The 26,710-nt window shown below is 46.1% G+C and overlaps 1 protein-coding gene across 1 annotated transcript in view; it reads left to right on the forward strand.

Moving 5' to 3' along the window:
* LOC129707587 (ubiquinol-cytochrome-c reductase complex assembly factor 1) overlaps positions 1 to 24,686 on the forward strand; it is a 91,142-nt gene extending 66,456 nt beyond the window's left edge. Inside the window, exons 7-9 of the mRNA XM_055652734.1 lie at positions 12,401 to 12,478; positions 15,778 to 15,891; positions 22,510 to 24,686. Coding sequence (XP_055508709.1) covers positions 12,401 to 12,478; positions 15,778 to 15,891; positions 22,510 to 22,644 — 327 coding nt within the window. The 3' untranslated portion in view covers positions 22,645 to 24,686. The remainder of the gene's footprint in view (positions 1 to 12,400; positions 12,479 to 15,777; positions 15,892 to 22,509) is intronic.
* Positions 24,687 to 26,710: the final 2,024 nt, after the last annotated feature.

A 26,710-nucleotide genomic window follows, 5' to 3' on the forward strand; every position in this document is an offset into this window, starting at 1 on the left:
ATCGCCACAGACAGATCACTGAATCGTGCTAGAAGTCCAGAGAAACCTGCGAGTAGACATAGTTGCTAAATGTGCATATTGTCTTCTGCTTCTGAAGTTTGCTTGTATTAACTTCCATGGAAGGGAATACAGCCCATGAACATCAGTGTATTGTGCAACTCAATTGCTGGATGTGCAACATCAATTGCTGGATCAATGTTTTACATCCCTGGGCCTTATCAACATGAGTACTCACATTAAGTTTTTGATTTGAGGCCGCGCAGTGGTAAAGCCTGGCAAATCCCAGGATGGACATATAATGAAGAGATGTATCAACAGAGCAACCCTTGAGTACTTCACCATTAAGACATTTTTGATCTGGGAAGAGGTACAGGAGCAGTAGCTGCAAAACCAGCAGGGGCTCCTCAGCTTCTTCCCACAGCTATAAGCCAGAGATCGCGCCCCCCACACTGTTCGCCATGCCGCCTGACCAGTAGGGTAATTTGTCATGCATGGAGTTTGTTTGCATGTTCTATACCTGTATCCGCGTGGGATTTCTCTGGGTGTTCCAATTTCCTTCCACACTTCAAAGACGTACAGGTTTGTAGGTTAATTGGCTTCTGTAAAAGGAAATTGTAAATTGTCCCTAGTGTGTAGAATAGTATGTAGAATAGTACTGGTGTACAGGGTGATCGCTGGTGAGGATAGACTTGGTGGGCTGAAGAGTCTGTTTTTGTACTGTATCTCTAAAGTCTAAACTGAGCCAGGGTGATTCCCAATGTAGGTTGGCACGGTTTAGTTTTTTCTCACGTGTACCGAGGTACTGAGAAAAGCTTTTGTTGGTCGAGCCACTGCCTTGCAGCGCCCAAAATCCGGGTTCAATCCTAACCTCAGGTGCTCTCAGTGTGGCGTTTGCACATTCACCCTGCGACCACGTGGGTTTTCTCCGGATGCTCCAGTTTCTTCCCACTTCCCAAACATGTACAGGTTTGTAGGTTAATTGTAAAATTGCCCCTAGCGTGTAGGGAAAGTGAGATAACAGTATTATTGTGAACGGGTGATCTATGATCGGGATAGACTTGGTGGGCTGAAAGGCCTGTTTCCATGCTGTATCTGTAAGCTGAAACAAAAACACACCACGAGAAATTTGCATGCGGAACAGATTAATATATAAAACAGTGCATCTTATGCTGAGCCTGAAGAAGGGTCCCGACCCAAAACGTCACCTATGCATGTTCTCCAGAGGTGCTGCCTTACCAGCTGAGTTACTACGGCATTTTATGTCTTTAGTGCATCTTAAGCCATGGAATCATTAAACATTTGCATTGAATACTGTTATTGGACAATGTAAGATCACTACAGATATCAACACTGTGTCCACACTCATAGCTTGAGATCTCTCTCTGGCACTGCTAATTCATCCTGAATTTGTTTCCACAGGCATGAGTGCAAGTACCAAGCTATGAAATTCCAATCCTTCATTCAATGGTGCAATGATGCTTTATTTAATGGCGTTTTATTAGTCACTTTGCAACTGCACATTGAAATTCATTTTCTCTACATTACACATGCTGGCGCCGCTATTTTTGGCGTCTTTCAAAATCTGGTTGGCGGGTGTGCTCGAAGAACTGGAGCAGTTCCCATGAACCGGCGTCCCTCTCGTCTCCTCGCCCGGCCATTTTTGTGTCCCGGGGGGGGGTCTCCTGCAGCCCACCTTAAAGGCGCTGGAGGCTTCACACCGGTTCACCCTTCTACCGGCCTTTGCACCAAGCAACCGCCATCTCCAGCTCCCTCCCGGTTACACCATTAGACGAGCCTTCAAGCAGGTTATTGGTCCCGCCATCTGCCATGCCTACAGGCGGATCCGCGGTCTGACGAGCCTTCGGGGTGGGCTCCCGGTCCCACTGACTGACGAGCCATACGGGCGGGTTCCCGGTCTGACGAGCCTTCGTGTGGGTAGCGCCATCGACAAGCCTTCGGGCGGGTCCCTGGTCTCGTAGACGGACAAACCTTCAGGTGGGTCCCGGTGACTGACGAGCCTTCCGGGCGATGTATTGTGACTGGTCCAAATACTTTCCTCACTCCCCAGCTGAGAAATAATCTCCCTTTACACACCACTCAAACTCGTTTTTCAAGTTGCTTTTCTGATCAACCATTCTAATCAGCTGAGTAAACAGATGTGGGTTCAAGGAGCGATGGATTGGGAGGCCTTGAGGTATATGAAGCAAAACTTGACAAATGCCACTGGAAAAACCAACTCTTAGTTTACACACGTGTGTACATGGGCAATAAAATGCCTTTGCAAAAAAACTGGAGACACTTAATTTGATTGATATGAAGTCAATGCCTCAACGGCTTAGAAATGAGCAGAGGCCAGTTGCAACATCCCTATCACTAGGCTGCAGGTCAAATGCATATGGTCCAAGACATTCAGAAAGGTTCCTTCCCTCTAGCACCAAACAGTGCAGCTTTGTTTTAACATGGGGCTATTCACGTCCACATTAACTTGGCCGCTTATTGTACTGCCAACTTGGAATGGCAGTGAACTTGTTCGAATTTATTTTTGGTATCACTCAGCCGAGAGATGTCAAAGAGAAAGCACTTCCATTTTCAGTTCTAGCACTCCCTGATGCAACGCTTAAATATATGTCCGATGCAATTTGGATGTTCCCTCCACTCCTCCACATTCGTGAGTCTAAAAAGTCTGGAATGTTTTTCAATTGCCGCAGCAGCCATCCCCATGGCCTCGCTGAGTGAAATTGACCATAGGTGCCAAATTATGGGCAGTTAGTCTCGTGGACTGATGCCCAACAGGAGCTGGATTAGAATTACCTTTCCATCACTTTCCGATGGCTCTCAGAGGAGATCCCACAACCCTACTCAGAACTGGATATGAGTCATTGTCCCAGATGCGAAAGGAATCTTTTCATTTGTGCTTGCCAGTGCCCAAACACTCTCATTTCTGCTGCCTCTATCACCTCCTGGAAAATATGTAGGTGTTGAGACAATATATAACGTGCCAGAGCAACTTGGCGAGTCAGGCAACATCCCAGGGGAACATGGATAAATGACGTTTAATGTCGAGACCCTTCTTCAGACGGATTGTAATGTAATGATGGGGGGGGGGGGGGGGGTGGGGGGGGGGGGGGGGGGGGGGGGGAGAAAGCTAGAAGAAAGTTGGGGGCAGGACAAAGCCTGGCAAGTGATGGGTAGATATAGGTGAGGGGGTTAATTAGCATCTGGGTGGACAAAGGCCGGAGAAGGGGAGAAAACAAAAAAGAACGACCTGACAGAGGAGGTAGTTGAGGCAGATACTATATTAGTATTTAAAATACACTTCAACAGGTACATGGCTAGCCATAGTGTCAAATAGTATGGAAACAGGTCCTTCGGCCCAACTTTGCACCAACAAGCCCCAACTGCACTAGCCCCACCTGCCTGCTTTTGGCCCATATCTCTCTAAACCTATCCTATCCACCATGTACCTGTCTAAAACGTTTCTTAAATGTTGTGTTAATACCTGGCTCGGAATGGTTTGGAGAGATATGGGCCAAACAAGGGTAATGGGACTATCTTAGATGGGGCATCTTGGTCGTCATGGATGAGTTGGGCTGAAGGGATAGTTTCTGGGCAGTAAGACCCTGCCCCCTGTTCACACATCAATTCTTATCTTGTCTCCATGAGTTTATGCCCACCCCACTTCATTAATCTCCTGGTGCCCTCTCTACTCATTCAATTCTACCCATGTATGTACAATAATCCCAAATTTTCACTGACACACTTGCAACCAAAGCTCTAAACTCTGGCAATAACTCCTTAAATGTATTCAAGAAGGAACTTCAGATGCTGGAAAATCGAATGTACACAAAAATGCTGGAGAAACTCAGCGGGTGCAGCAGCATCTATGGAGCTGAAGTCTGAAGAAGGGTTTCGGCCCGAAACGTTGCCTATTTCCTCCGCTCCATAGATGCTGCTGCACCCGCTGAGTTTCTGCAGCATTTTTGTGTCCCTCCTTAAATGTATCTGCCCCACCTCCCCTCCCTGGTGATGCTCTGTAAAACCTAGAACAATGGACAAGTTACCTGTGTAGGAAGGAACTGCAGATGTAAGTCCATACTGAAGATAGGCACAAAATGCTGGAGTCATTCAGCGGGTCAGGCAGCATCTCTAAGAAAAGGAATAGATGACATTTTGGGTCTGAACCCTTCTTCAGATTGAAAGATAGAGGCCAGAACAAAACATCTCTATCTTTCAGTCCAGAAACTATCCCTTCGGCCCAACTCCATGCTGACCCATTGAGCTTTACTCCAGCTTTTTGTGGCTGTCATCTGTCCTAATAATCCCTGCAGCCTATCAAAGCTGATCAGTCAATGTCTGAACGACATGGATACATGATGTATCAGGTCTGAAGAAGGGCCCTAACCTATCGCCTCTACATATTACCTGGAGAAGCTGTCTGGCCCGCTGGGTTACTGCAGGACCGTGTGCCTTTTTTTGTAAACCAGTATCTGCAGTTCCTTGTTTCTCAATTTTACAGTCCCACTGCAAAATCACCTCAAGGTATGCCTATGTTGAAGAAGTTCTCCTTTCTCTGATGGGCTCCTTGAGTCTGAAGAAGGGACCTGACCCAAAAAGCTAGCTATTATCAATGGGCTAAGAGTTCGGCTGGCGACCGGAAGGTAGCCGGTTCAAATCCCGCTTGGAGTGCATACTGTCGTTGTGTCCTTGGGCAAGACACTTCACCCACCTTTGCCTGTAATGGAATGTACGGCGGCAGGCGCGGGCACACCGCGACGCCCTGTGTCTCCCTTTCAAGGGAGATGCTAAAAATGCATTTCGTTGTCTCTGTACTGTACACTGACAATGACAATAAATTGAATCATTTCATTTCATTTCATTTTTTTATTCACGATCTCCAGGGATGCTGCCTGACCCTTTTGAAATTGGGGATTTTCAAAGAAAATTTCCAAATTGGTCTTTACTGAAACGTTCTTGTGACAAACCCTCATCCCAGTGTAGACTGCAATTCAACGGCACACATATGGCAACCATTATTAGATAGCTAATGTTTGTTTGAATTTAGGTCATCAAATTTGGAGATTTAAAGCGCGGATAAAACGCTTACCATAGCTCTTGGTAAGAGGCTCCCCTCTTGCTTGCACGTCTTTGAATTAATCAGGGGAGCTTGAGCTCAACTGGTTGAAGTTTGAGAATCGAAAAATTGACACAGCTGTGTAAACACCACAAAGAGCTCCTGACCTCAGTCAGCGCTTTCAACTATTTTAGTCAAGTTTCATTAAGGCTGCGCATTTTTTTAAAGAAAGGAAAGCTGTGAGATTGATCAAGACTGCAGAATAACTTTGGGTCATTTATCCGATTTGTTTCCGTTGAGGTTTTGTTTCAAATGTTCTCCCCGCCCCCTTTCTTTCTAGTTTTACCCCTTCCACCTATTTCTGCCCTCCATCTCCTACCCCTTCCCAGTCACCCTGCTCTTTTCCTCTCTTTCATACTCTTTTCTTCCCTTTATTCTTCCCTGTCCCCTTTTCTCCCCCCTCCTCTTTTCCTCTTCATCCCCTCTTTTCCTCCCCGCTACTTCCCCCCATTTTCCCTCCCCGCTCCCTCCCCCCCCCCCCCCATTTTTCACTCCGCCCCTCTCTTTTCCGCGCTCTCTTTTCCTCTCTCCCGTTCCCCACCTCCCCGACCCTCGACCCCAATAGCCATGTCCCTCCCTCTGGCTTTACACTTTATTTCTTCTCTTCTCTCCTTATCTGATGCCCTTTTTTGACTCCTTGACCACCTCTACCTTTTGTCACTAACTCCACTCATTTGCCAATCAACCCCCCCTCACCTGTATCCACCCATCACTTGCCAGGCTTTGTCCTCACCACCTCTTGTTTCCAGCTTTCTTCCCCCTGCTCCTCTCACTCTAAAGAAGGGTCCCGACCAGAAATGTTGCATGCTCATACCCTCCACAGATGTTGCCTGACCCGCTGAGTTCCTCCGGCACTTTGTATTTTGCCCAAGATTCCAGCATCTGTACTTGTGTCTCCCTTGCTTTTGGCTCCAGCTCAGAAACTTGTTTTGATTATTTTAACCCAGCAAACATAAAACTTCCATGTGCAAGTTACTGTTTCAATTCTCCAATGGTGCTTAAGCCGCTGAGTTACTCCAACACTTTGTGTTTTGCTCAAGATTCCAACATATGCAGTTCCTTATGTCTTTATTTTGAAATATATTCCTCCATCCATACCTGCTGCCCTTTCAGATGGTGCTATCCAGCTGAGCAAATCTACAGATATAAGGAACTGCAGAGGCTGCAGTCATGACAAAACACAAAGCACTGGAGGAACTCGGCGGGTCAGGCGGTATCTGTGGAGGGAATGGACAAACGACACTTCGAATCGAGACCCTTCTTCAGACTTATCCCTTCTCATCCTACTTCAATCTCCCGACCCAAAATCCCCATCCATAAGATCACCCCTCATTCTCCTGCTCTCCAAGTAATAAATTCCTAGCCTGTTCAGCCTCCTGGCAACATCTTCATAAATCTTCTCTGCACTCTTTCCTGGATTCTGAAGAAAGGTCCTACCCGAAACATCACGCATCCTTTTTCTCCAGAGATGCTGCCTGACCGGCTGAGTTACTCCAGCACTTGGTCTCCTATCTTCCCAACCTAAAACGTTGTGTGTTCATTCTCCCCGTAGACGCAGCCTGACCCGCTGAGTTCCTCCAGCACTTGGTTTTGAGCAAATCTTTGCTTTTTTTTTAATATATAAAAGATTATTCAGTGGCTCTTTTTCAAATTATAATTTTCCAAGTATCCTCTAGACCTCTTGCCAGTGGAAATAGTTTATCCCAATTTTGCTCTGTTTTAGACCTCTTCATCATAATTCACCAATTTCTCTGTAGCTTTCTCTGCTCCAGGGAAATCAACCCCAGCTTCTCAAGTCTTGCCGCTCAACTGAGCTCCTTCATCCCTTAGTGCTGGTTGTGGGATTTTGCTTGCACAATTTACACTGCTCTTTGTTTCTGCAAATGCTTGGTAACTATTAAATGGGAGGAGACAGTGTGAGAAAGGTGGCATTCAATGCAAATTCATTCTTGTCAGGAAGTGTGACGTTAACGTTAGAATTGTCAAACAAGACTTTCCTTTGTGAAGCTACAATACGTTTAGCTAACCAGTTTATGATTTAGACCTGGCATAGTGGAACGGCAACACAGTGGCGCAGCGGTAGAGCTGCTGCCTTGCAGTGCCGGAGACCCAGGTTTCATCCTAACTACAGATGCTGTCTTTACAGAGTTTGTATGTTCTCCGGTTTCATCTCGCGCTCCAAAGCGTAAGGCTTTGTAGGATGATTGGCTTTGGTAAAATTGTAAATTGTCTCTAGTGTGTCGGATAGTGCTAGTGCACAGGGTGATCGCTGGACGGCGCAGACTCAGTGGGCTGAAGGACCTGTTTCCAAATAGTTTAAATGTTGCAATGTTGGCTGCGAACTAGCCAACAATGGGCCATTGTGGGCTCCACCCTTCCTTGGTCATCTGTTGCCGGCCCTGATTTGTTCTGGCCTTTTCCTACCCCCAGTTCCCCCTCTCCTCTACTTTCAGTGTGAAAAAGAGTTCTGACCCAAAACGGTACCCATCCTTTTTCTCCAGAGATGCTGCCTGACCTGCTAAGTTACTCCAGCACTTTGTGTCTATCTTTGGTTTCAACCAGCATCTGCAGTTCTTTCCTACACATAGTTTGCATGTTCGATGGATCTGTGGACGACGTGCCATTGATCTGGGTGAAGGTTTGATTTCATTCTAGACCTTGGCATTATGGATTTAGGGTTGGTTAGTTAGAGATACAGCATGGAAGCAGACCCTTAATGGGTATTATGAAAACAGAGATTGATAGTTTCTTGATTAGGAAGGGTGTCAAAAGGTTACCAGGTGAAGACAGGAGAAAGGGGGAAAAATAGATCAGCCATAGTCTAAAGGTGGAGCAGGCTCGATGGGTTAAATGGCCTAATTGTGCTCCTATGTCTTATGGTCATCGGCCCATCAAGTCCACGTCGAACATACAGAAGTTTGATAACAGCGAAAAGTTGTTCCTGAGTCTGGCGCTTTCAAGCCTCTGCACCTCCCCAATGGCAGCGGGGTGAAGAAGAAATGACCGGGGTTGGGCAGCATGAAGTGTAGATGGTGCCAGTGCTGGGGAGTCTGGTCTGTGTGATACACTGGGCTACATCTACAACTGTCTCCAATTTCTTGCGGTCTTGGGCAGAGCAGTTCCCAAACCAAGCTGTGTGGCAACCCGATAGTGTGCTTTCTATGGTGCATCTGTAAAAGTCATTGGAGACATGCCGATTTTCCTCAGTCTCATAAAATGTGGATAAACTGGGACTTGATTGAAAAAGCCAAAGGCAGTATAGCTCTATCACTTCAGTAGTGCATTCATCCTGAAGGTTTTTAGATGTTTCAGTTGAGTGCTGAAAGCCATCATTTCAACCAATTATTGCAGGGGTTAAAAGAATGTTATTTAATTAGGTTCTCTTTTAAGAGCTGGTGCTATGTTGTTTTATTTCGACTACTTTTTTTTTTGTCAGTTTATTTAATGAGGGAATGTTTTTCCTCCTTGTTGGAGGCTGGCACTTTAGCTACCGCTTGCATTCAGCTTGTAATATATTCCAGCCTGCCACTGCTCCCTCGCTCCAAGCAATGTGGGATGGAAGGAGGAGGGGTGGGGGGGGGGAGGAGAACTGAAGCTGTATGTTCCCTCACAGACAGATGGACGGGCAGCACGAAAGCTGCTGCAATCGGCATCAGAAGGCACAGCACCCATCCCAGAGGCCAGGGCTGTTTGCAGCTCTTGAGCTGTTTGCTCTGCCTTTAATTGGCAGCAGCTTTACTCTTGAAGCACTGGCCAAATGGAGTTTGACTCTGGGGCATCGCAGGCAGCCTGCTTATAGACGTATAGAAAAACAACTCTTTCTGTTTCTTCAGATGCTGGTTTATACCGAAGGTAGACACAAAATGCTCAAGTAACTCAGCGGGTCAGGCGGCATCCCTGGAGAAAATGGACAGGTGACATTTCGGGTTTCGGGTCAGGACCCTTCTCGATCTCTCTGTCTACACCACAGGAGATAGACTATGTACTGGCGCTGAAGAAAGGTCCCGGCCCAAAATGTCACCTGTCCATTTTTTCCAGGGATGCTGCCTGACCCACTGAGTTATTCCAGCAGTTTGTGTCTATCTTTATGTTTCGAGTTCAGTTTAGTTTAGAGATATAGCTTGGGAACATGCACTTCGGCCCACCGATCGCCCGCACACTAGTACCATATTATTCCCACTCCCTACACGTTAGGGGCAACTTACAAAAGGCCAATTAACGTACAAAACCCATGCGTCTTTGGGATGTGGGAGAAAATTGGAGCACCTGGTGGAAACCCACGTGGCAACAGGGAGAAAGTACAAACTCCGCACAGACAGGTCTCCACACAAGGTCAGGGTTGAACCCGGGTCTCTGGCGCTGTGAGGCAGCAGCTTTACCCCTGCATCACTGTGCCGCCCAAGTCGTTAAGGTTATCTTAATTCATTCAGCCAGCGTGAATCCTAGACCATTCGCTGCTACATAGGCATCCAGTTTTTCCTAAAGTCCAAAATGTTTACCTCCACAAGTCCACTGACAAATTCCACCTACTATCATGTGTGTATGCCGGTGTGGACTAGTTTGTGGAGTTTGAATATGCCTTTCTGATGGAAGTAAAACATCCCGTGGTACTGCCTGGAGAGGTATAAGAGAGTGTGTTGCTGGCTTTGATTTGTCCTTTTGCATACCTTTCATTCATTTGTTCTTTGTCCTTTCCATATCTCTCGTTTCCATCTCCCCTGACTCTCAGTCTAAAGAAGGGTCTTGGCCCGAAACGTCACCTATTCCTTTTCTCCAGAGATGCTGCCTGACCCGCTGAGTTAATCCAGCATTTTGTGTCTATCTTCGGTGGAAACCAGCATTTGCATTTCCTTCCTGCGCAGGAAAGTTACTTTGCAGTTGCTGAACCAATGCAATCCACTTCCACTGGGATGCACAAAACTTCTGAAAGCCTGGAAGCACCTCCTGGCGACAGGGAGCAGTCCAAAAATCACGCTCAGGTGCATGATAAGCGGATATTTCTTTTGCATCAATATTCACGGAAAACCTAAACTGGTTATATTCCTTCCTGTTAACTCAGCCCAGCCCCTGTGTAAAGTTCTGGGGCACTTTAGCAAGCAGCTCCGTAGATTACACATCCTACCACTGTATCAACCCCATGACTATTTGTCCTGAAACATATTCCACACGCTCTCTGCTGAAGTATGTCTATTTATGTTCAGGTTTATATTGTCACATGTACTGAGGTGCAGTGAAAAGCTTTGTTTTGCATGCTATCCAATCAGATCATATAATACTATATACCTACACAATAAAATCAATGTCAACTACAATAGGTGGAGCAAAGGGGGAGATACAGAGTGCAGAATGGTGGGCTGCCCTCTATCGCTAAACTATCTGTAAACTGTGGCGCAGCTGTAGAGCTGCTGTCTTAGATGCGGGTTCGATCCTGACTACGGGTGCTGTACGGAGTTTGAACGTGCTCCCTGTGACCGCATGGATTTTGTCCGGGTGCTCCGGTTTCCTCCCACACTCCAAAGTCATGCAGGTATGTAGGTTAATTGGCTTCAGTAAAGATTGAAAATTGTCCCTCATGTGTGGGATTACTGGTTGGTGCGGACTCGGTGGGCTGAAGGGCCTGTTTCCGATTGTATGTTTAAAGTAAATTAAACTAAACTGGGGAGTTTTTTACCTCGAGAAAAATCGCTGGGCGAGAAGCTTAATATCCTGGAGAGAGGGAAAGTGTGAAGAATGAGGCAAAGGAAATCGATGGGAAAGGAAGGTCACATTACAGCAAGGAGCAGTCAGCATGCTAACCACCAACACCATCCAGATCATCCCCAAGGACTGTCTCTCTAATTTACAATCCCTCACAAGCCTTGGGAGCAATGATGGAAGATCTGCAGCCGAACAAGAAGGTGCTGACATTGGTCCGATTTGTAATGGATCCAAGGATTAAGAGCACTGACATTTGTTTTTCCTCTAGCAAGGAAAAGACATTCCGTGAGGAACGTTGTAACAATCCATCCATGGTAAAAGCCTTTCATTCACTGCGTTTACGCTCAACTCTGAAAACCACCTTTCATCTGGCCATGTCTGAAATATATGCAAACTGGGTTGACTCAGATTTCTGAAGCATCTGTGACCTCTGTGTTGCCTCTCTAGTTCACCCAGTTAAGTACACAAGTGTGCCTTTGTTTTGCCTAATGGAAAAAGGGCCGAGGCAGGGTGTAGTGGTTGGGGGGGGGATGAAATAAGTGACTGAGACATGCAATAAAGAGAAAAATAACTATTATATGAAATATTAGTTGAAAAAGAGCCCCGACCCGAAACGTCACCTGTCCCTGTTGTCCAGAGATGCTGCCTGTCCCGCTGAGTTAGACTTTAGAGATACAGCGTAGCAACTGGTCCTTCGGCCCACCGAGGCCACGCCGACCAGCGATCACACTGTACTACACTATACACTAGGGACTATTTACAATTAACAGAAGCCAATCAACCTACAAATCTGCACGTCTTTGGAATGTGGGAGGAAACCGGAGCACCCAGAGGAAACCCACACAGTCACAGGGAGAATGTACAAACACCATACAGACAGCACCGCAACTCTACCGCTGCCCCATTTTGCTGTCCTGATGTTATTCCGGGATTTAGTGGGGTTTTTTGTTTTATTATACAAAATGTACAGATCAGAACCAGGTCATTTACCCAACTGGTCCAGGCTCAAGTTTGAGCAGTTTATAATACAAGCCAGTAACCCACAATTAAACGCCTCCACCCTTTTCCCCCTTCCCCTCTCTTCCCTGTGCCCCACCTGGGTGCGTACCCATTTCTCCCACAATCCTATTCCTTTACCCCCATCCCCTTCCAACTATATTCCTTCTCCCAGCTTCATTGTATTCCTTACCTCACACCCTTTTGTCTTTTCATCTCTAGCTCATGTCCACCCATCTGCCACTCAGACCACTTCACCTGTATCCACCTATCACTTGTCTGGCTTTATCCTGCCCACACTTCCCTTCCAGATTTCACCTCCCCCCCCACCCCACCCCCAGAATCAGTCCGAAGAAGGGTCCTGACCCGAAACATCGCCTATCCATGTTCTCCAAAGATGCTGCCTGCCCCGCTGAGTAACTGCAGCACTTTGTGTCTTTCTTCATAATATATGTCACCAGGCTAATGGCGATAGCCTAACCACTTAAGGATGCCCTTGTAACTTGCTATGGCTCACATTTCCAGTCTACTCCCTTTTGCACAATGGTCATTCACGGTTCTGTTGGTGCTCCTCAGATTGAATCTGGAGTGTTGAAGGAACACATACGAATTATGACGCAAAACTTCTACGCAGCCATTTTCGGGTACGACGAGGTAAGTGTTTCTTATCTTTGAATTTCTGGACCTCTGACTACCTTTTGCAAAACGATATTTAAGACCAAATCATTAGTGTTTGGGACTGAGCACTGAGCCCAGTGATGTTCCACAACACACAGCTCTCCACTCACTAATCCTGTCCACTCTTGCCCTTTCTCTTCTCTCACTGAGACCCTTTTGGAATTCCCTTACTACCTTGGGTGCCCTGACTAGCTGCCATTAATAATAGATTGAGTGGTTGAAAGATACAGATACAGCCCACCAAGTTCATGGCGACAATCGAACACTAGTTCTAAATGATCCCACTTTCCCATCATCTCCCTACAAACGAGGGGCAATTTTAGAGAGCCAATTAACCTACACACGCGCACGTCTTTGGAATGTGGGAGGAAACGGGAGCACCCGGAGAAAACCCAGGTGGCCACGGGTAGAGCGTGCAAAGTCCACACAGACAGCTCCCGGGGTCAGGATTGAACTCGGGTTCCTGGCGCTGTGGGGCAGCAGCTTTACCAGCCGGGCCTCTTTGCCTTAATCAATCCCTGGGGAGCAAGTTCCACACCTTCACCACTCTCCAGGTAAAAATACATCACAGCTCCCATTTGGGTTATTTGCCTGTTTCCTTCGCTCCATAGAAGCTGCTGCACCCGCTGAGTTTCTCCAGCTTTTTTGTGTACCTTGGGTTATTTAGTAAGTGCCCTATGTTGAAAAATAGCTTCTTCCCAACAACCATCTCCACTACTCTTGAACACTACACAACACCTCCACCCTATTGAGGACATTGGGCTTTGTCTATGGAACAAAAGACATTGTGCTACTGTAAGAACTAAGAACTATATGCTGCATTCTGTATCCTCCCGTTGCTCAACCTATTGTACCTGAGTTTGACTTGAATTATGTACAGTATTCCATCTGATTGGATACCACGCAAAACTCTAAAACTTCTATAGATTGGCCTGTTGCTCAAAAGTATGATTTTCCACATATTGTAGTTATTATTTAATTGAATTTAAGTTTTGTTTATTATATATTATCTAAGTGCTTTATATTTACAATACAATATACAATACAATACCGTTTATTTGTCATTGAACCTCACATGAAGTTCAAACAAAATTTGGTTTCTGCAGTCATACAAGAAATGAACCAAGACACACACCAACACGATTTACACAAACATCCATCACAGTGAATCTCCTCCTCACTGTGATGGAAGGCAAAGTCTTGGCTCTCCCCTGCTCTCCATTCCTCTCCCGAAGTCATTATGAGGCTGTTATGCTGCAGCAAGTAAGAATTTCATTGTCCCTTTGTCGGTTCCTATGACAATTAAACTCTTGACTGTTATCAAGCAAATGAACCGTCCTATCAAGAACCATTGTTCCTAATCTACCACTTACCTCATTGGAGACCCTCGGACTATCTCTAATTGGACTTTACTGGACTTTATCTTGCACTGAACATTATTTTCTTTATCAAGTTTCTGTACACTATGGATGGCTTGATTGTAATCATGTATAGTCTTTCCGCTGACTGGTTGGCATGCAACAAAAACGTTTAACTACCTTGGTACACATGACAATAAATTAAACTAAACTCTCTCAAGAAGGGTCCTGACCTAAAATGTCACCTATCTATATTCTCCATAAGTCTATTCCACCATTCAATCATGGCTTATCTATCTTTCCCTCTAAACCCCATTCTCGTTTCTTCCCAATAACCCACAGAAACATAGAAACATAGAAAATAAGTGCAGGAGTAGGCCATTCGGCCCTTCGAGCCTGCACCGCCATTCAATGTGATCATGGCTGATCATCCAAATCAGTACCTTTCTAGCTTAAGTCCTCCCTCCACCACCTCCAGTTTAAATTCCATTTGAAATATTTTGGAGGACCAAGAAACCAAGAGCCAAGAACCTGCCTTCACCCCATAACCCCTGACACCCTTATTAATAATTTTCCAGAGATGCTGCCTGACCCACTGAGTTACTCCAGCATTTTGTGTGTTTTTTTTTGATAAACAAGCGTCTGCAGTTCCTTGTGTCCACATTCCCTCTCCCTCTCTCATGATGGCCCCCTGGTTTAGGATGTTCACTCCTGATCTGACCTTTCCAGCAGCCAAAACTCTTTTATATATGCTTTATCCACAAGGTATTAAAATAATACTGCTTCCATCAAAAGAACAAGCCTACACTGTGCTTTTAAACCAAAATCATTTGGCATTGATTTGCTTTATTTTGTTTGGAATTAATCTCTGTGAAATGCCATTAGGCACTTGTACATTTCCGTACTTACTTTCTACCTGAATCCTGCCTCAATAAACGGAGTTGTGCAGAGGCAAAATGAGTGTCCACTTTCCCTGTTACCTCTGAATGGATTTGAGGACAGTGTGTGGAATGGCTTTGTGATCCAATTGAGAAGCAATTTGGGTCTTTGCCATGAGTCGGTGTTAGAACAGTGGATGGTATAAGAGCTGATTTATACTAGCCCGATTTACTCAGTCCGCCTAGTTCTACTGGATCTCCCAGTTGCCAAGCATTTCGACTCCCCTTCCCATTCCCACACTGGCCTTTCTGTCCTGGGCCTCCTCCATTGCCAGGGTGAGACCACACGCAAATTGGAGGAACAGCACCTCGTATTGCCAACCCAGTGATACGAACATTGAATCATTTTGAGTAACTCCCCTCCCCTTCGCTTCACGCCCCCTTATCCCACCCTAGTTGTTTTATTAATTCCACAGTTCTCCACATTGTTTCTCTTAAGATCACACCTTCCCCAGCCAACAATTGACCCACCAGGCATCTGAGGACATTTGTGGCCGGTCCTGATTGTTCCTGGTCTTTTCTTGCCTCCAGCTCCTCAGGCAGGAGAATAGGGTTAGGAGGGAGAGATAGGTCAGGCATGATTGAATGGTGGAGTAGACTTTATGGGCCGAATGGACTAATTCTACTCCTATTCCTTATGACCTTATGATCTGCTGGACATTGAGTGCTTTATTCATTCTGACGCTGAATGGATTTTTCAATTCACAATTGCTCCTTAGCTTAACTAGCCTTGTCTTCCATTTCAAGTGAGAGCACAGTGAGAGCTCTTACCTTTGAGGTTCAAAGACTGCAAATTGATGGTTCTCAGACAAAGTACTGCAAGTTTAGTTTAGTTTAAACTAAATTAAGCTAAACTCTTAGATACCTTATGTATCGTGTTCAGGTTTAAGTCAAGAAGTCGTGTTTATTGTCATAGGCACAGGTGCAGGACGGGTACAATGGTGTGATAATGTCTTCTTGGTTTTGTTCCTTCGATCAGGGGATTTTATCGGATGACCGTGTGTTAGCTGCGTCCCTATGGCGACACTTCTTCAGTAAACAGTGTGAGGACCCAAGACAGTTGGAGCTGATGGTTGAATATGTCCGCAAACAGGTACAGAACATTGTCACTAAATTGCGTTGACGAACTCCAATCTCCTACAGAGCCACAACTTTACACTAATACAAGCAGCACTTCACCAGGGCAGCACACTGGTTCAGCCGCTGCCTACACCGAGTTTGTACGTCCTCCATGTGCTCCGGGTGCTCCGGTTTCCTCCCACACTCCAAAGACGTGTGGGTTTGTAGGTTAATTAGCTTCAGTAAATTGTAAAATTGTCCCTAGTGTGTAGGAGTGTTAGTGTATGATCACTGGTCGGCGTGGACTCTGGGCTGAAGGGCCTGTTTCCACGCTGTCTCTGTAAAGTCTGGTCTAACGGTTGTAAGTTGGTGTGATTCTGACTGACTGGTAGTTGAGGCTAACAATAGTTGAAAGAGCTCTCGCTCTGCTTCACACTCTCTTTCTCTCTCTCTCTCTCTCTCTCTCTCTCTCTTCTCGCTCTCTCTCCCTCTCTCTTCACTGCTTCTCTCTCTGTCTCTGTTTCTCTTTCTCATTCTCTTTCTCACTTATTCATTCTCGCTCTCACATTCTATCTGTAACTCTCTCTGTATCTCTCTCTCTCTCTCTCTCTCTCTCTCTCTCTCTCTCTCTCTCTCTCTCTCTCTCTCTCTCTCTCTCTCTCTCTCTCTCTCTCTCTCTCTCTCTCTCTCTCTCTCTCTCTCTCTCTCTCTCTCTCTCTCTCTCTCTCTCTCTCTCTCTCTCTCTCTGATTTAGAAGTACCACTTGGCAGAGACTGGGATACTGAGTAAGAAAAGTTTCTATTCAGTACAAGCCACAAGAGGCCCCTGCAGTTTCCAGTGGTAGGATGTTGCTACCAGTACAGAGTGCTCCCAGTAATTTCAGGGGCACTCCCTATTTATAGATGTATAATACACCCTCTCTTAACAACCGCAGAGTTAGTCTGCCCTCCAAGAACCAGCTAGAACAGTTCTAGGAATAGTGTCAGATAGCCAAACTCTGGCTCAGCTAGGAACTAATCCTATTTGGCAACCCCCCAGCTTCCAAGCTCAATAGCAAGCTCTGCCCATGGAGCAAACCAACAGTAAAAGGAACTTTTAGTTTAGTTTAGAGATACAGTGTAGAAACAGGCCCTTCGGCCCACCGAGTCCGCACCCAACAGTGGTCACCGGTACGCTAGGTCTATCCCACACTAGGGACAATTTACAGAAGTCAATTAACCTGTAAAACTGCACTTCTTTGGAGTGTGGGAGGAAACCGAAGCACCCGGAGAAAACCCACGTGGTCACAGGGGACAACGAGGTCACAGGGGAACGTGGTCACAGGGACAACGCGGTCACAGGGGAACGCGGTCACAGGGGACCACGTGGGTTTTCTATGGGCGCTCCAGTTTCCTCCCACACTCCAAAGACATGCAGGTTTGTGGGTAATTGGGTCTTTAAGTCGTAAATATTGTAAATTATCCCTAGCGTGCAGGCAGGATAATGCTAGTGTAAGGGGTGATCGTTGGTCAGCGTGGACTCGGTGGGCCAAAGGGCCTGTTTCCGCACTGTAAAGTCTAAATCAGGAGTGGGATTGGCAAATGCTGGAGGTGTTCGGGTGCCTGGGGGCTTCTGGAGAGAGGGGGTATGAAACAAGCGACAAGGATTGGGGCACTCTTCAGATTCAGATTCAGATTCAATTTTAATTGTCATTGTCAGTGTACAGTACAGAGACAACGAAATGCATTTAGCATCTCCCTTGAAGAGCGACATAGCAAACGATCAGCCAGCTGTGGGTGTGAGGTCCACACTGGAGAATGGAGCGTGAAATCCTAGGCGAGTGGCTAGTCCAGTGTGAGGGAGCCCTGCACCAGAGCAGATGCAGTTTCATTATCAGGCATTATACAAGGATAGACACTAAAACCAAGTAGGCCTCAGCACTAGGTCACATTGTACCTTTACTGCACTGTATCTGTGCCTATAACAATAAACACGACTTCTTGATTTAAACCTGAGCAGGAAACATAAGGTATCTTCATTTGGCCAACGAACAGTTGGCAACTGCGAGCCAATATTGTAGACATGCTTTAGTTTTAAGGAGCTCCATTGAAACTCCTGCAGGGTTCTCTTTTAAAGAGAGAGAGAGAGAGAGAGAAACAGTAAGTTTAGCCAAACTCAAAAGATATTGTATAGTATTGAAGTAACCCTTACTTCCACTCTCTCCACTCTCCCCCACCCTAGTCATCGTACCAGTTTCACTGGTGTCCTGTTGAGTTTCGCTGTTCGTATAATTTGTTATCACCTTTTCCACAGCCAACAATGGACCATTGTGGGCTCCACCTTTCCTTGATCACTGTTATGGGCTTTGATTTGTCGTTTTGCACACCTTTCATCCATTTGGTCTAGGTTCCTTTTCATATCTCTTGTTTCCCTCTCTCCTGACTCTCAGTCTGAAGAAGGGTCTCGGCTCAGAACGTCACTTATTCCGTTTCTCCAGAGATGCTGCCTGACCCGCTGAGTTACTCCAGTGTTTTATTTTTATCTTGGGTATTGTTTCACAGCTTTAATATTGGCCGTTAGTTCTAATCAAAGTTCATTGCAAGTTTAACATCACCTCACTGCCTTCAAAATTCCATCTCTTTAAAAATAAAGCTTTTATTTGGCAGCATGCAATGCTGCTTTTTCTGATTTATCGGTATCCCCTGATCGTTGTTCCTGCACTCTATTTAGATTCTAATTTTCGAAATGCTTTGAAACCCGTGTTTTTGTTTCCAAGATTTGATTCATCACATATTCATCTCAAAATGAACTTGTCAATTCAATACCGGTTGTGTTGATCAAAAGTACAAGGTGCTTGAGGAACAGAGGCCCAGGTAGCTACTGTGGAGGCAAACATTTCTTTGGGCTGGAACCCTTCCTCAGATGGATCAGTCTGATCTAACCGAAAATCTGAGATGAATGGGATAGGTTTAGTGGGATATGGACCAAATGCGGAGCTACGGGATACAGAGCAGACATGTGTGAGGGCCTCATTTATGCTGGGTGGGGGGGGGGGGGGACATTAGTGTTGTGTTGTGTTCAAGAGCCTGATGGTTATTGGGAAGAAGTTAATCTTGAACCCGATGAGCAATATTTTCAGGCTTTATAGCTTCTTGCCGACATGAGTGAAGTGAGCGCGTGGCCAGGGTGGTGCGGGTCTCTGATGATGCCGGCTGCCTTTTTCAGGCAGCGACTCTTACACATCCCATCAATGGTGGGGTGGACAGACTCTATGTGATGGGGTATCTTGGTCAGCGTGGACCATGGATGGGCTGAAGGGCCTGTTTTCATGCTGTATCACTCTATGTCTTTTGCCCATTCCCTCCACAGATGCAGCCAGGCCCGCTGAGTTACTCCAGCACTTTGTGTCCTATCAGATCAAACACAAGTAGAATAAGTAGAGCGAAGGAAAAGATACAGAGTGCAGAATATGATTCTCAGCATTGTAGCGCATCAGTTCCAGAGACAGAGTCTAATGTCCGCAATGGGGTAGAGGTGTATCTGACAGTTCCCAAGCTTATGGAAGAACCATTCAGAAGCCTGATTATTAAGCTGTCCCTTAAAAATGGTAAAAGCAAAAAAATGTTGTGAGAATCCACCGACAGCCCTGGAGATGGGAAGCGGGAATGGGAATGTGTGCACATTCCCAACTAAAATCCTCCTGGCTCCCCTCCCCTCCGCGCTTCACCCCTTCCTCAAAGAGACCTCTGCGCTGAGGGAGGGCTCTGGATGCAAAACACGAACGTGTGCTGTGACTTCCTCCTCCAGGTTAGCCACAATCCCGACAGGAAAGATCTTTTTTTTAATTTCTGGAAGTAGCGGGGATTTAGCCGCATTGAGAGGTGTCACTGAACAGACGGTGACTTGTACTCGCCACCACAGGGGAATGAGAGAGCTGTGACCAGTGCGGTCAGGTCATCCGAGAAATTTACTTTCTATAACATAAACCTTGGGTGCTGGGATGTGTTGGGGCTGGGAATCGCACAATCAGAGCGCATTCAAACAGGAGGCAGTGAACTAAGTGTTTTAAGAAGGAACTGCAGATGCTGGAAAATCGAAGGTACACAAAAATGCTGGAGAAACTCAGCGGGTGCAGCGGCATCTATGGAGCGAAGGAAATAGGCAAAGTTTTGGGACGAAACGCTGCCTATTTCCTTCGCTCCATAGATGCTGCTGCACCTGCTGAGTTTCTCCAGCATTTTTGCGTACCTAGGAGGAAGTGAACGATTACCTGAGCTTCCATTCTCAGGGGGAGAAGGGTTTTGTGAAGTCAGGTAAAGTTAGCCAGCAGAGTCGGGCAGGGGCACGTTGCTTTGCCCAGTACCGGGCAGTGACCGGCATTCACCTCTCTTCACTGCCAGGTTTCTTTTCCCCTTGGAGTCAATCAAAAACTGAAGCCAACCCTTCACTGCATTAACCCCTTACACCCACAGCTTAATGGGCAGTAATCTAGCACAGGCATTTCTACAGCTCTTTAAGGGTCGAGAATACTTAATGGTCATATGTACCGACAACGGAACAACTACATGCTCACTTACAGCAGCTTAACAAGCTTGTAAACACAATCCGCACAGATAAAATATACTAAAGATTACAGGAAGGACGTGGGGGCTTTGGAGAGGGTGCAGAGGAGGTTTACTAGAATGTTAAAAGAAGACACAAACTACGGGGGTAACAACGGGTCTCGCAGCATCTCTGGGGAACATGGACAGCTGACCTTTCAGGTCGGGACCTTTCTTCAGTTTTACGTGAATGATGCCGTGAGATAGGGGCTATTTACTACAAGGAGAGGTGGGATAGACTTGGACCTTTTTCCCTCGAATGCCAGAGGCCGAGGGCAGAGCTGATAGAAGTATATAAAATGATGAGAGGCATAAATAGGGGAGATAACCAGAATCTTTCTCGGGATGGAAATATTAAATATGAGAGGGCATAGCTTTAATGTGATGGGGACAAAGTTTAAACGAGATGTGTGAGACAGGTTTTTTTCACAGAGGGTGGTGGGTGCCTGGAGCGTGCTGTCGGGGGCGGTGGTAGAGGCAGATACGATAGTGGGGTTTTAGAGACTTTTGGATAGGGACATGGATATCCAGGGAAAGGAGGGATATGGATCATGTGCAAGTAGATAAGAGTTGGTCTTGGAGTCATGTTTGGTATAGACATTGTGGGCCGAAGGGCCTGTTCCTGTTCTATGTTCTAAAAATGCATTAAACTATAAGAACTCAAAGTCCTTAGTACAACCAAGAACACTCCCCAGTTCATAGTTGAGGTTAGTGTGGTGTTGTGTTCAAGAGCCTGATGGTTGTTGAGAAGAAGTTAATCTTGAACCTGGAGCTCACAGTTTTCAGACTCCTAGAGCTTCTTCCCGATGGTAGGAGTAAAATGAGAGCGTGGCCAGAGTGGTGTGGGTCTTTGATGATGCGAGCTGCATTTTTGAGACAGCAATTCCTATAGATCCCTTCAATGGTGGGGTTGACAGACCGTATGTGCTTTAACCTGTTGTTCCTTGCTGAATTTTGTGTTTGAGATGTGGAACTGATGTAACCCCATTCCTGGCATACCAGCCCAAAGAAGGAATTTACAACAGATCCCCAACCACAGCCCTAATTCAGCACCGACCCAAACGTCACCTGTTCCTTTTCTCCAGAGATGCTGCCTGACCCGATGAGTTACTCCAACGTTTTGTGTCTATCTACTAGTTAGTTTAATTTATTATCACATGTACTGAGGTACAATGAAAAGCTCTTTGTTGCTTGCTAACCAGCCAGTGGAAAGACTATACATGATTACAATCAAGCCGTTCACAGTGTACAGATACAGGATAAAGGGAATAACGTTTAGTGCAAGATAATGTTTAGTAAAGTCCAATGAAAGATAGTCAGAGAATCTTCAATGTGGTCGATAGTAGCTCAGGACCGCTCTCTACTTGTTGATTGGGTGGTTCAGTTGCCTGATAACAGTTGGGAAGAAACTGTCCCTGAATCAGGAGCTGTACATTTTCACACTTCTGTACCTCTTGCCTAATAGAAGAGGGAGTGACCAGAGTGAAACTGGTCTTTGATTATGCTGGTGGCCTTGCCGAGGCAGCGTGAAGTCAATGGACTCAATGCAAGGGAGGTTGGTTTGTGTGATGGTCTGGGCTGTGTCCACAAAAAATAATTGTTCTGGACCCAGTGGGTGTGACAATTAACGGGCAATGACACTCTTGAGTTAAGGTTTGACTTCCGATCATTCGTGTCTTTCCGCAGTGCTTCAGGGTAGAGGCACAGTTCTGGGGCAGGGCCTAAAGCGTGGCATTGTCATGTTCAATGGCTCCTTTATTAAGATACAGTGGCATTCCTTCTTTACATATAAATCAGTAAGATTATTGCCGCATACAAGTACAATCCCCGATTAAGTACATAATACACAGAAACAGTCCACTGAGTCCAGATACAAGATGGCCAGGTTTTGGTGACATTTTCACAGTTCCAGCTGCAGCTGGCTCTAAAGGCCCATTGCGGCCGTCACCTCCATCCAGATCGTCCATTTTATACATGTTTACAATCAAGCCGTCCACCTGTACAGGTGCAGGACAAAGGGAATCGCGTTTCCGAGCTGTGTGGCTCTCTGACGCTTTCTCTTCCCTCTGCAGATGCAGTACCTGGACTCGATGAATGGGCTGGACCTGCTGCTTACAGGAGAGATCAAGTGGCGACCTCTACTGGAGGACAACCCCCAGAGCGTGCTGAAGCCTGAGTCTCCAGCCTACAATGACGAGGGGCTCTGACCAGAGGGTGCCGTCTAACCGAGGGGCCCAAACACCTCCCTCGCTCGGTTGCAGAAGCGTTAGCGACAATCATCGCCGTGGCTAGGATAACCCGAGACCTTCCTCCAACTTGAAATAGCATAGTATTTATCCTTGGGTTTCTCTCTCTTGCCCTCTGCCCAATCCACCTGTTAGGAGTGTCATGTTTTACCTGTCACCCGGTCCCGCTCCCTAGACCCCAGGGAGGTGAGATAAGATATCCTCCCTACCTTCTGGTGCGGGGTGGGCAAGGTGGATGGCATTTCCACCTGATGTTAATGCCTGGTTAACTGAAGATCCTTCAATAGAGGCCTTCCGCAAGATGTGCAGTATTATAAACTCCAAGCCAAACAACTGGACAACAAGGCAACACAGTTTGAAAGGGTAAGACACGCCTCACGTTTCTGGTAGCCATGAGAAGTCATTGAGCTGAAACCTCGTGATTAATCTGACCTGTCGGCAATCTAACCATGTGGCTTCTGTGTTGATGTTAAACTAATGGGCCTAAAGATCAAACACACCGTAGAAATGTGTGCACAAGGAACTGCAGATGCTGGTTTACACAAATAAAAGAATCAAAGGTGCTGGATTAACTCAGCAGGTCAGGCAACCTCCTGGGTGAGCGTAGATTGACGATGTTTTGGGTTGGGACCCTTCATCAGACTGGTTGTTGTAGGGGTGAGGAAGCTGGAAAAGAGGCCTCTGTAATTTACCCGAGTGTCTAGGCAGGAATGGATGAGAAAATGGGATAAGAAAGCCTGGTAAATCTTCCGACTGGAGAAAGGTCCCACCTATCCATGTTCTTAGGCAACACCCTAGCAAAACTGTAGAAGTGTCCCGACCCAAAACGTCGCTGATCCCTGTCCTCCAGAAATGCAGCCTGACCCGCTGAGTTACTCCAGCACTCTGTGCTTTTTATAGACAGGTGCAATGGGAGGTTGGAATGAGACGGGCGTCAGAAGAACAAAGCTCACACACTGTCCTGTCGCTTTTTTTAAACTGCAAACCCTCACTGAAACCTTAAATCGTAGGAACATACTCAAAAGCGGGCCGTTAAGTGTGGGATATACACCGTGATTCAATCAGGAAGTGATGTTTCATCGGCACAAGGAGAAACCGATTACGTCAATACTAGTTAATCGGCTTTGCAGAGGAAGCAAGATTGTTGGAAAAGAAGGGAGTTAAAGGCCTACAAGTGCCCCCTGCCCCCTGACATCCTTCTGACAAGACTCCATGTATACTTCTCAAGAGGATATGGGATGGGTTTAATTCCAAGTGTTGTGAGCCTCAGCTTGATCTCCCTGGAACCTAATCACAGCCTCACCTCCATTCCTGCTCCATTTTTCTTGCCATTTAAATTCTAGGGGCAGAATTAGGTTAGTCGGCCTATCAATTCAACTCCGCCATTCAATCATGACTGATCTGTCAACCCCATTCTCCTGCCTTCTCCCCATAATCCCTGACACCCACACTAATCAAAAATCCGTCAATCTTTGCCTTCAAAATATCCACTGACGTGGTCTCCACAGCCGTCTGGAAATGAATTCCACAGATTCACCACCCTCAGATGAAAGAAATTCCTCCTCATCTCCTTTCAAATGGTACATTGTTTTATTCTGAGGCTATGGCCTCTCTTCCTAGACTCCTCCACTAGTGGAAACATCCAGTCCATGTCCACTCTATCCAGGCCTTTCACTATCCATGGAGTTGGTGGGCTGAAGATCGTGGGATTTGGTGAAGAAAGGTTGAGGCTACATGAACTACTGGTACAGGAGACGGCCCAGAAACAAAGTCAACATCTCTTGTAACTGAAGAGGTCAGGCAGTGGACTCTTCCTGATCTGTGCTGGGACTTGTTTCTTAATCTAAACAGGCCAATGTCCAGAAAAATACATCATTTTGGCTTTTGTGAAGTTCTTTCGGTTTGTATTAAAACACTTCTCAGCAATGGAGATTTCACTATTGTATTGTATCTGATAATATTTCGGTATTAAAGTATAAATATTCACTCCACATGATTCAAAACTGTACTGTGTCCTGTGGTCAATAACGTTAAATTGCCTGAGAACACCACAGTCCATAACAGGGTCCTTCTTGACATAGAAGGTGGACACAAAATGCTGGATTAACTCATCGGGACAGGCAGCATCTCTGGAGAGAAGGAATGGGTGACCATTTGGGTCGAGACCCTTCTTCAGACTAATTTGTTTATATTTAGAGATACAGCATGGAAACAGACCCTTAAGCCCACGAAATGCCACGTCGGCCATCGATCACCCAATCACACTAGTTTTATGTTATCCCATTTTCTCCTCCATTCCCGACACATTTGGGGCAAATTACAGAGGACTCTATTCCAGCTTCCTCACCCCTACCATAATCAGTCTGAAGAAAGACACCAAGCCGAAACATCACCTATCCATGTTCTCCAGTGCTGCAACCTGACCGGCTGAGTTACTCCAGCACTTTGTTTATTCTCTCCTCATGTTAACCCACTTTCTCATCCACTCCTTAACACCAGGGGCAATTCACCTCCAAACCCACCGTCTTTAGGACGTGGGAGAAAAACCTCGAGGAAATCCATGCGGTCACAGGAGGAACGTGCAAACTCCATTCACAAACAGCACCTGAGGTCAGGATCAAACCCGGGTCTCCAGCGCTGTCCCAGCCTCTCCCTATATCTCCGACCCCTCGAGTCCTGGCAACATCCTCATAAATCATCACTGCACTCTTTCCACTTTCTAGGTCAGCCAGATTCCAGCGAGTACCAGGGAAGTCACAAAGAAAGGGTCACAGCTTGTTCCTCACCCTAGTCTTGGTACAGCTGAACAAAGGAACAAACACAGGCGGCGGGTTTAAAGAAGCTTCTAGCAACGGATATAAATGTAATTTAAAAGACCCAGGATATCTAGCAGGGTTCCTCATATTTTACAAGCCAAGAACGATTTATATCAACAGAAGCGAAGCGGTAGAATTGCTGCCTTACAGCGCCAGAGACCCGGCTTCGATCCTGACCGCGGATGCTGTCTGTTTGGAGTTTGTACATTCTACCTGTGACCCACGTGGGTTTTCACTGGGTGCTCCGGTTTCCTCCCACACTTCAAAGACATACAGATAGTGTAGGATAGTGCTGGTGTACGGGGTGATCGCTGGTCAGCAGGGAATCGGTGGGATGGAGGGCCTGTTTCCACGCTTTATCTCTAAAGTCTAAAGACCAAGACACTACAATGAAGCTAGAAATAATGACTTCAAGAAAAATTCAGGCAGCATCCCTGGAGAACATGGTTTGATTATGTTTCAGGTCGAGGTCCTTCTTCAGACCAGATTCATGCTGTAACTTTCGTCTATGTCTATGTTTTCCAACTTTCGAAAAAATATCTGTTCATTATTCTCCAGTGCTATCCATTGGAGTTTACCTCATTGGCAACCCTCAGACTATCTTTAATCGGACTACACTGGACTTTATCCAGCACTAAACGTTATACCGTTTATCCTGTATCTGTACACTGTGGATGGCACAATTGTAATCATTTATAGTCTTTCCATTGACTGGTTAGTACACAACACAAAGCTTTTCCCTGTACCTTGGTACACGTGACAATAAACTAAACAAGACAAGCCTGGATATCGTGGATGTGGAAAGGATGTATCCACTAGTGGATGAGTCTAGGACCACAATCCTTAGCCTCATAATAAAAGGACGTACCTTTAGAAAGGAGATATGGAGGAATTTCTCGTGGAATTCATTGTCACAGGCGGTGGTGGAGGTTAAGTCATTGGGTATTTTTAAGGCGGAGATTGACAGGTTCTTAATTAATAAGGGTGTCAAAAGTTATGGGTGGAAGGCAGGAGAATGGGGTTGACAGTGAAAGATAGATCAGTCATGATCTCGAATGGCAGAGCACACTTGATGGGCCGATTGGCCTAATTCTGCTCCTGTGCCTTATGAAAATATCAAACTTGTGCAGGTTGGTAGGTTAACTGGTGTGTTTGCTGTAGAATTTAGTTTCGAGATACAGCGCGGGAAACAGGCCCTTTGGCCCACTGTA

The sequence above is a fragment of the Leucoraja erinacea genome, chromosome 21, assembly GCF_028641065.1.
Source record: "Leucoraja erinacea ecotype New England chromosome 21, Leri_hhj_1, whole genome shotgun sequence".
NCBI lineage: Eukaryota > Metazoa > Chordata > Chondrichthyes > Rajiformes > Rajidae > Leucoraja > Leucoraja erinaceus.